We start from the raw sequence: 11,200 nt of genomic DNA, 5'->3' as shown, positions 1-11,200 counted from the left end.
TCTTGGAACCTGTACACACAACTGAAGACACTAACAGTCAATGTACTGAAGTTGGAATTGATGCTTGTTGCTTAACATTGTTCTTTGTGTAATGGCACTAGTATTAGTGTTTCTAATAGCTTTTGAGGCAACAGTTTTATACCAAATGTCAGACTCTGTAATACAGGCAATTTTAGTTCAATGAAGTATGGAAAACCGGACTCCTTCAGACTTCTATCATTCATCACCAAGGCCAAGCCAAAGCAATGTTGGGCAATAGGCAACCCATGGGCCAGATCCAGTGTGCTAGAATTAGCTCCTTGCAGGACGCTGCTGCTGTATTTATCTGTGCCTCCCCAGGTACGGGTGTTTGCAGCTCCTGTTGGCTGCAGATCACTGTTCCTGGCCAATGGGACACCACTTCCCGCAGCTCCTGGCCCTCACTGTTTCCCACAGCTCCCATTGGCCACAGATTGCTGTTCCCGACCAATGGGAGCTACGATCACCCATACCTGCAGAGGCGTAGGTAAATATAGTGAACTGCCACCACCGTATTGCCCATCCCTGCTCTAAAGAGAACAGGTAAACAAAAGGGTGTTTGCCTTTTAAAGAAATCTGAGCTTTAAATCTACAAAACACTGACATATAAAATGTTTAAACTTAAACCTGTTTGTGGCCGCTTAATGGTAAACTCAGACTACAATATTGCCCAGTTTCATTTTCACTAAAATACTCTAGAGTTCTCTAAATCTTGTGCACAATTACTTAGAAATGTCTGAATGCTGTTCCTGTCTACATGTATAGCAAGATTAACTTTTTATCTTTTGCCTGCTGACAAGCCAGACTGTTTAAAAGATTAAACAAACTTAACAATGGGCTGGAACCCCTTCCAGTTTGAATTTAAAAAGTAGAGATGGCTTATTCTTTTAAAGACTCTCAGCCAGTGGAGAGCTTTTTATTGGAAGTTTTACTTGTATGAGCTGATCCTTCATAAAAAGAAATCAATAACAATTCTGGTTTGTTTTTATTTTCAGATTCTCAGCTACTACTTTTTCTTAAAAAAAAAAAAAAAAAAAACCCTCAATTCCCATTCACTGCTTAAGTGGTCCAATTGTTTATTCCTGTCACTTCCTACTCAGTGCACACAAAGCATTTGTAGATTGCTTCAAATACCAGACTTGGCCCTTATTAGTTTTGACCAGTTAAAATCAAGGGGACTGTCTGGATGTGTAGTTAAAGGACAGGATTTGACTCTGTATTCCAAAATGTGGGTTCTTCACCCATCACACTAGGGAAAAATAGGAATCAACAAATGAAATTAATAGGCATGTTTAAGACAAAGTATTTCTTCACACAACACATTGTCAGCTTGTGGAACTCCTTGCCAGAGGATGCTGTGAAGGCCAGGATTTTAACAGGGTTCAACTAGGAGCTAGATAAATTCATGTAGAATAGATTCCTCAATGGCTATTAGCCTCTAATTGTCGGGGCTGGTGATAGGCCACTTGATGGCAACCTGTTCAGGATATTATGCTAGATAGCCCTTTGGTTTGACTCAGTCTGGCCTTTGTTATGTTCATCTCCTTTTTCTTGAAGGCAACCAAGCAATGTGGGCTAACAGATGAGGCTCCATTTCCCTATTTTGACTATTGCAAGGTAGATACCAAATGGCACCATCACTTTTGACAGCTGTATGTCTTTGGTATTGTACCCATTTTCAGCAGGTGTATAATGCTTGGGAGCTTTACCTTGGTTTGCGAAAGAAATACCCACAACACTGTCCATGTAAAGGCAGAGAAGGTATTTATTTGACTAGCTTTTTATAAGACTCTTAAAAACCAGCTCACATCAAAATCTAGACCAGTTGTAAAAATCTTACTCCTTAGTTCATAGTTTAAGAAATTCATTATTGTACATGTTTTAAATTTTTACAAGGCAGCCATAAGAAATATAAACATTTGTCACCATAGATAGAACCTTTCCACTGACACACTGATTAAAAGTATACACTTAGGAAAACCGTAGGCTCAAAGACAATGTACAATTTCAAGTCTCCTCACAGGGATTCAGTTATAAGTAGACATTTTGTCTTCCCATGTAAATAGAAAAATAAGAAAGGGTTGGGGTTCTGCCACACAACTGCCATTTCTGACCCTTCTAGACAGAAGTATCGTCCAATACTTGCCATTTTTCCTAATTCTTCTTAATCTCTACAGCTTTAGCTTGTTGGTGTTCCACTCTACACAGAAACCTGCCTGTGTTCAGCCTGCCTCCCCTTACCCTGCAAAGCACTGGATTGATGGTAAATCTGCTCTGAGACTTTAACTCAAATTTTTCCACCTCTTCCCAGAAGCAGTTTTATACTGTCCAGTTGAAAATCACAGGCAGATAGAGCCCCCACCCCCTTTTTCATGGATCTGAGACAGAAGGAGGGACTGTCAGCTCTGTATCATGCAGCGCTACACAGCCTGGGACATAAGTAAGGTTGTCATATTCAGCTCAGTCTGTATCATGCCTATGCTCCAAGGGATCAATCTCCTGTGTAGGATTACCATATCTGAACTTTCAAAAAAGAGGACACTCCTATATGTAGATATCAACTCATGATGTATTAATGTTGTTCGTGTTATATTTTATTTATACATATAAATGCTCAGGAGTGTCTTTTTTTTTTTCTTTTGAAAGTTCAGATATGGTAACCCTACTCCTGTGGAGCAGCTTTGCTTTCTGGGCAAGTAGGGTCAGACATATCAGAAAGCAGTTCAGAAACTCACAACTTTGTATTAAGGAGACTCAAGCCTGTATCAGTTCCAGGCACGGTGAAAAGGGGCCACACTTCTAATTTCTCCACTCCCCCAGAGGAAATAGCCAGATGGAAATTCTATGACTCCACAGTCAGTTTTCAGTCCCTGAAATCAGAAAAAGCTGGCAGATAAGCTGATCCTACATAATATAAGCACATGAGCACAAAGGTGGTTTTATCGTAACAAAATAATTTATTCTCTTCGGATTTGGATAGAGGAAAACCTGGGGGTTTTTTTTAGTGTTGTACTCCAATAGAGTGTTGGTTTTTTACCATTTTACTTTCAGACTTTTAAAAATTATTTTTGTGCTCAGATCTTTTTTTTGAAAGAAAAGATTCTAAACACTGGCCACATGTAAGCAGGCTGTTTCAGAAACAAAGGGAGTATAAATTTCTCACACTTTTCCTACTTGAGGCCCTATTAATAAGAGAAGAGTGCTCTTGGCTCTTTGCATACAATCTGCTTTTAAAAGCATGTGACTTGACTTGTTTCAATAGGCCCGTGGGCATTTGCACTGTGCAGAAAACTTTTGCAAAGTGGAAGCAGGACATCCTGTTTGTTAGTTACACTTCCATTTTAATGGGTCTATCTTGGCTCATACTGCTTAATGAAATCTAACTTTTTGACAAATAAAGCTTTCTTAGCGGATGGCTTGCTCTGTCTCCTCCTCACTCCTGAAATACGCCTTAGCTACTTTGAAAATAGTAGCAAATAAGAGGAGGCAGCCCTATATTTTCACTAATACCATCTTCTAGAGTCTGAATGCTCTCTACTGTGTGTTTAAAAAAAAGAAAAGAAAAGGGCTGCTAGGTGTATTGACTAGAACGTGATTAATGTTTTGCTTCCCATCGAACAATATCAAAATGGCAGCTGACTGTCCGGAACCCCAATAAGCGAGGAGGGACAATGGATGTTGTGTCGTTCTCACATCTAACAAAATAGTATGCTGGCTAGATATAAAACATGCCACAGGATAAACAAGAATACTTTGGTCAAGCAAGAAGATTTTGTTCCAACAGCACTAGTGTAGGCAAATGTGTACTTGAACATTTCTTAGCGACATACTCATCAAATTTGGATTACCATTGCGATGCATGTCTGTGGAATATTCTGCAGTCTTTACAATGCTACTTTTTTCAAACTTACCTAACAGGACAACAAACAGCAATTGTAAAAAAGGCATATTAATTACAAATTTGCTGTGAAAGCTTTACCAAAACTTCACATTGGGTGCTTATTAAATCAGTAAATTTACACACACGCTTACACAACAAACACTACAGCTACAAAGGTGTCTTTTCATAATAGCTCAGATAACAGTCCACCACTGCTAGTTAATCACACTCTTTTTTTACAGTAATAAACTGGGTCCATAAACATGGCAGAGAAATAAGTGTTCCTAGTTGTAGCCTGCCTTACTTTTTCATTAAATTTTGCCTGCTATGACTCTGTTACAGTATATTTCCAATTATTCCCTTGGGCTACCTGGGCAGAAGACTGTGCTTTTCCATATCAAGCAGTCAGGAGGCACTAAGGTTCAGAAATTATTTATGTGCCCAACCTGGGTTCTGTGAGCACTTGCAACTTCCTTTTGATGTCTTAATTCACAACCATGCTAGTTTTGAGTGTGTAAGGACATCTGGTAGTAACTTGATACAAACAGAAAATGATACTCAATCTGATAATGAATTAGCTTTTGAAGACACACTGCTAATCCCCTTAGTGAAAGTTTAAGAAAAACTGAATGAAGACGTAAATTGATTTTGAAATTGAACTTTACTCAAAGGGCTCTGAATTAGGAAAGTCTGCACCTATGAATGTAAACAACCTGGCAAGAAGCAAACATTTTAGGAGATGACAGGGTTTGACAATTTAACATGATTGGGCCTAAATCAGCTTCTAAAAAAGAGCTACCTGTAGTTAGTATAAATTAGGTGTGAGTTTTAATATGCTCTAATCTACAGCTAGGTTCCAATTACATAAAACATTGTCACTCAGCCCCACTGACATGATGACTCTATTTTAGTGACTAATACATTTAGAGCAACAAAACAAAAACCCAAATGCTTTCATCATCTGAAATACCCAGGTTCCAGTGGGTATGAAACATTAACTGCTAACATAACTATGTTGGGAGAGTATTTACAAGCGTGCTTAATTGGAGGACCAGTGAGTAGAAGAGAAAAACATTCAATCCCTGAGCAATAAGCAAGATTGGAATAATACTAAGGCCATATGAGTTCCAGTATCTCATGAAACCAAGTAGGGGTATGTCTACGCTACCCCGCTAGTTCAAACTAGCGGGGTAATGTATGCATACCGCACTTGCAAATGAAGCCCGGGATTTGAATTTCCCGGGCTTCATTTGCATAAGCGGGGAGCCGCCATTTTTAAAACCCCGCTGGTTCGAACCCCGTGCAGCGCGGCTACACGGGGCACGAACTAGGTAGTTCGAACTAGGCTTCCTAGTTCGAACTACCGTTACTCCTCATTTCACGAGGAGTAACGGTAGTTCGAACTAGGAAGCCTAGTTCGAACTGCCTAGTTCGTGCCCCGTGTAGCCGCGCTGCACGGGGTTCGAACCAGCGGGGTTTTAAAAATGGCGGCTCCCCGCTTATGCAAATGAAGCCCGGGAAATTCAAATCCAGGGCTTCATTTGCAAGTGCGGTATGCCTACATTACCCCGCTAGTTTGAACTAGCGGGGTAGTGTAGACATACCCTAGGAGAGTTGTTTAGTCTCAGTTGAATGCTAATACTGGCTGTAGTAACAGTTAAAATACTGACATTCTATTCATGTACACAGACTAGCACTTATTTCACTGCTTAAATAATTATATTGTTATGAGAAGCCAGCACAAAGGCTGCATGTCAAGAGACCCAGGTATTAATGAAAAATTCCAGTTAAAAACCAAAGAGCTTTCAGGCTCAGTTCTGTTAATGATGGACACGTGATTTCAGCTAGCTCTTATGCTGGAAAGAAAAAAAGAAAGAAATATAAGAGGAGAATTGAATAAATATATAGGAAAGGAATATATATATATAAGAGGAGCATTAGATAAATATTAGGACAATTGGTTTTGGAGCCTTGTGGCTGGTAGAGGTAGACATTAGCTAAAGCAACAATAGCTTTGAATTGTACGCCAGGCACAATAATTACCAGCAGTGTACATGCTGTAACATAGCGCTGCTTTAAAAATGTAATTTCAAGCTAAACAATCAAGGTCATCGAGAGCTGCCCATCAGATTATAGGGAGGGCCAGAGACAACTCTGAAAAGTGTATGCTCCCTGGCCCTTTAAATGTGGAGCAAGTTGAAAAATATTGTTTCCCAGCGGTTCTGCAGTGAAGGGAGCCTAAAATAATTGGCCAGTCACCACAGCCCCCAAGCAAATCAAACTGCTCCAGGGACGATAAAGCAGTGAATCTGCTGAATATATAAAACCATTAGTGGTCAGATGTAAATCAAGGTAACAAGCTTGTGACTGTATGTTCTGAGGGCATTATTGTGTTGGTACCTATTAGTCAGAAGAGATGCATCAATAGGGACCGAGTGTGGAATAAGTACCAACCACTCATCTTTATTACTTGCTTTTCCTTTCCCCTAGAGCAGCAGCAGAAAGCCGAATTCATCACTGGGCTAAGCAGCCATGGCTCCTAAAGTCTGTGGAGCCATGCATGCTTTTCATACGAGTAGTTAGTGTGGCACAGAGAGCTAGTTTCTGTCCTGCTTTACAGGCTGTAGTTGCAGAGCGTGGAAGAGGAGGACACACAGTAGACTATCTGATAAGAATAGCACACAGGGCAAGGACAGAACTCTTAATAACCATTTAAAGTGCAGTGTGTTAGAGGACTTGTGACATTCTTCAGGAAAAAAAGTTATTTGAAATCCTAACAACTATTTTGTTCTTGGGGCTCTTACAATTAGCTTTTATAGCCACGTGACCTGGCACCACAGAGCAAAGGACATAAATAGAACAGTTACCTTTTTAAAGTGCCTATTCCTAACCAATATGAGCTTACAAAACACTGTGTCTTAATTTCAACCTCAAAACTCCAGTTTAATAGAAGAGAAAGTATTTCACACTAAAATTAGTATCTGATCTTTTAGGAAATGTGAAGCTACATTTTTTTTCATGTGGACTGATTACAAGTGTAATACGAAAAGCGCAGGTAACTTTGGCATTCCTCCCACAGAATAAGATACAGAAATATATCTACGATACTCCACCAGGAGAGCTAATTTGCTGCTTTCTTGTAGCTCTCTGGAAATGTGGGGTCTACAACGAATACAGCATTAAGATTTGCCTCGTAGTATTTCCCCATAGCATTCTTTGTACTTGCTATATCTCAGTAACCAACAGGCATAGTCAAACCTGCTTTCAAAATGAAAAGACTTGAAAAATGGGTAACTCATTAAACCTCTCCTAGGCTCACAAACCAGTTTTTAATCTTTAAGGACGTGGTTTCCTTGCGCACTTACAACTTTGATGCAGACTGGAAAACATGCTTACGTTAGGGCCCAATCCTGAAAAGTTTTAGTAGTTCCTCTCAGTTCAGTGGGAATTATCACTGCGTAAGAATTTGCAGGATCTGGTTCTCTGCTTCTATCCTAAAATGACTACAGTAGTTACCTCTTAAATACGAACATTTAGGATGATTCCTCCAGTAGACCTTTTTAACTGAGCTGAGAAAATCTAAATAGCATTTTTGATAATCAGAAAATAAGCTTTTAACTGGCACCTACAATTTCAGAGCATTTCATTTCTATGAAGCTTAAATGTGAGTATTTTAAATACAGTAAGATTGTTTTCACAGAAACTGCACCTGCACTTTCATAGCATATAGGTTTTTTAAAAACAGCTGTGATAAGGGAAAAATTACCAATATAAAATCTTATGATTTTATCAGTCATTTTCATCCATTGTAAAACTCTGGAGAAGTTATCAAAGAGAGGTTTCTTTAGCTTACCAATGTAGGATCCATGTCTTACATAGAATAGACTAAACCCCTCTTGTTGCTTGAAGCAATTGAAATATTTGTAGTGTCACCAAATGCCACAAAAAGCATGGGATCTTTGTATATAGCAACACTATCTGTGCTTCAGACTTAAAAAAAACAAACCATGAAGCATTTATGATTTGGTTCACAAGTAGATTTCTCCAGTGGGTATTTTAAGTCTCACTACCTCACTTACAAGCTATTGATTAGAACTTGAATGGGTGCACATTCATCAAAACCATAAGCCAAAGGAAATTTTCTTGGGCTTAAGGCATCCAAAGAGTTTGTCTTTCACAGACCATGCCACCTGCACTTCCCTGCTTTGTATAACACTTTCTCAGGAATACTGCAACAACTGTTACAGCCATTACTGTTTTAAAATATAAGCCTTCCCTTTAACTCATTTTACCCACTTATGGCATTTTTAAATGTACTCCTAATTAGCTGACGTCGCCCCCTTAAGCATCTTCCATTGAGTAAAATCAACCAGTTACTGTTTTTCTCTTATTGCACATTTTATACTGTCTTGTAAAAAAATTCTGAGACATATTTTGCAATTTTGATGTTAAGCACTTGCGATAGTTTTAGATCTGGATTTTAAGTTTCATAACAGGTATGTTAAGAGGAACAAAGGTTCCTACTTGGATAAGAAGCAGATTCCAGAGCAAGGAAACCTCTGGTTATGTGTTCTCCCCCCTACCTATGTTGAAGCTGCCTGATACACTTTTCAAGGCATGCCTACAGGTTGATTGGCTGGCACCCAAGACTTACACCTCATATGCTTCCTAAGGTACAGACTCAAACTTATGGACCCCACCTCGAACCCAGCTGATAGGGGGCAGATGCCTGTCATGATCTTTATCTGATTCAGGCTGGCTCTGAGCACGCTCTGGTTTGGGGTTCGATGACGGCGGGTCAGGCTGTTGCACAGACATAGTCCTACGCAGGTGAGTCCTTTTCCGCAGAAACTCCGGCTGGGAATGCAGCCCAAAGCTTCCTTTCCTCAAGATCATCCGGGAGTTGTTCTTCTTGGGCCTTGAATGGAGACTGAACTCCAGCGCAGCTAAGTGCGCCGCATAACCTTCACTGAGGAACTGGGGGGGGAGAGAGGGGGAGAGAAATACTGGGCATTACTAACCATTCATGATCCGTGTGAGTGGGCCTCACATCACTGAGCAAACGGCCTGGTTAGAATGGTCCGAGAGAGCCCCAGTCAGCACTGCTCTTGGGTGCTGCTGAAGCACTGCTCTCATGTCAGCTAATGTCTAGACTGGCATGATTTTCCGGAAATGCTTTTAACGGAAAAGTTTTCCGTTAAAAGCATTTTTGGAAAAGAGCGTCTAGATTGGCAGGACACTTTTGCGCAAAAGCACTTTTTGTGGAAAAGCGTCTGTGCCAATCTAGATGCGCTTTTCTGCAAAAAAGCCCCGATCGCCATTTTCGTGATCGGGGCTTTTTTGCGGAAAACAAGTCTGGGCTGTCTACACTGGCCCTTTTGTGCAAAAGTTTTGCGCAGAAGGACTTTTGCCCGAACGGGAGCAGCATAGTATTTCCGCAAAAACACTGACAATCTTACATGAGATCGTCAGTGTTCTTGCGGAAATTCAAGCGGCCAGTGTAGACAGCTGGCAAGTTTTTCCGGAAAAGCAGGTGATTTTCCGGAAAAACTGGCCAGTCTAGACACAGCCAAAATATATGGACTAGGTACAGCAAGGGGTTCCTTCGCAGCAGCTGCCTTTCTGGAGTGATGCTTCCCACTTCACTGTAACTAGTTAGGTCAAAGGCATGAGAGGCCATACTCCCTGAGATGGAGGGTACAAAATGGCCTTTCTAGCACTCGCACTTATCTCCTCATGCTTGGCTGCAGTACTGTAACGAGAATGTGAGCGGGTCCCGCTCGGGGGGGGGGGGGGGGGGACAGGAGTTGAGCAGCAGAGTTGTATGACAATCAATTAGTGGAAAATAACAGCCCGTGTAGTGAAAATACACTCCTGCTTTAAAAAAAAAAAAAAGAACACGAATGACTAATTTTAGACCGTTATACCTGGAAAATGCTAATAGTTAGGATGTTATAACTATGTCTTTTAGGCTATGGCTACACTGCTGGTTTTTTGTGGAAGAGGATATGCAAATTGCTCTCATTTGCATATCTACATCCGTTTCTTTTGGCAGAAGAGGTTTTGCTGCTTAATAGCCCTGTGCAGACGGGGCCAAATGTCGGGAAAAAACCCCTTTTTCGCAAGATCCTGTAAACCTCCATTTTTGAGGAATAAGGGATCTTGCGAAAAAGGGTTTTTTTTCCCGACAAATGGCCCCGTCTACACGGGGCTTTTTAGTGACAAAAACCTCTTCCACAAAAAGAATCGGAAGAAGATATGCAAATGAGAGCGCCATTTGCATATCTTCTTCCTCAAAAAAAAAAAAAAAAAAAGGTAGTGTAGCCGTAGCTTTAATTTGGTATTTTCATTTGATCATTCAACCATATGTACAGGTGTTACACAGACATAGTCCTGCGCAGGTGAGTCCTTTTCTGCAGAAACTCTGGCTGGGAATGCAGCCGAAAGCTTCCTTTCCTCAAGATCATCCAGGAGTTGTTCTTCTTGGGCCTTGAATGGAGACTGAACTCCAGCGCGGCTAAGTGCGCCTCACTAAAAAATTTTTCATAACGTTTGCCCCATTCGCCTTCACTCCTGCATGAAAATGCCCCCTCTAGGACCTAAGCTGCTCTGGACATACACAACGGGTGAGGAGAATTCTTGTGCATGTCCCAAAAGACATTGACTTTAGCAAGAGTTACATACCTGACACTGAGCTTGGTATTTCTTTGTGGGACGTCCCACTATGTAGATCTGGGAAGGAGACAGCCCCAAAACATTGTACACGGAAATATCCTTCATTGAGCCATAGGCAGCGCAAATTTTGATGTAGCACTGAAAGAACCAAGGCAAATATGGTTTTAATTGCAGGTGCTCGAAAGGGCTGGTCTACGTATCTTACAGCAGGGATTTTCTTTGTGATAAAGTCTCAAGGGGGTAGCTGCATTAGTCTGTCTTTTTAAAAACAACGAGTAGTCCAGGGACACCTTAGGGCAGGGGTCGGCAACCTTTTCAAACCAAAGAGCCAACCTACATCAAAATTCAGAACAAGTGGTCAACAAAGAGCCGTATAAGAATGCCCATTTTCATGACTGAAAATATACAACTTAATATGATTGATGATTAACATGATGATTAATAATAGCATAAATGAAGCATTGTACTCACAGACTTTATTTAATGAGACTTCTGCTGTTGCATCTTTTCACGCATTTCAGTTTCATGCACACATTCAGGCTGTCTTCTGTCAATCTTATGACAGGGGGTTGGGAATGTGGGGGGTGCAGGAAAGTGGGTTGGAGTGTATGGGGGCTCAGGGCAGGG

General features: G+C 40.8%; 1 protein-coding gene across 4 annotated transcripts in view; it reads right to left on the bottom strand.

Annotated features, from left to right (window-relative positions):
- Positions 1 to 1,765: 1,765 nt before the first annotated feature.
- The window catches only part of PITPNM3 (PITPNM family member 3), a 526,934-nt gene continuing 517,499 nt past the window's right edge, over positions 1,766 to 11,200 (bottom strand). For all 4 annotated transcript variants that reach the window (XM_075904890.2, XM_075904888.2, XM_075904887.2 and 1 more), the window contains 3 exons: positions 10,583 to 10,711; positions 5,499 to 8,875; positions 1,766 to 5,057 (listed from right to left, as the gene is read on the bottom strand). In XM_075904890.2, coding sequence (XP_075761005.1) covers positions 8,567 to 8,875; positions 10,583 to 10,711 — 438 coding nt within the window. In that variant the 3' untranslated portion in view covers positions 1,766 to 5,057; positions 5,499 to 8,566. The remainder of the gene's footprint in view (positions 5,058 to 5,498; positions 8,876 to 10,582; positions 10,712 to 11,200) is intronic.

This window comes from Pelodiscus sinensis, chromosome 21, assembly GCF_052426305.1.
Source record: "Pelodiscus sinensis isolate ZL-2025 chromosome 21, ASM5242630v1, whole genome shotgun sequence".
Classification (NCBI taxonomy): domain Eukaryota; kingdom Metazoa; phylum Chordata; order Testudines; family Trionychidae; genus Pelodiscus; species Pelodiscus sinensis.
This window is presented reverse-complemented; position numbering and strand designations above follow the sequence as displayed.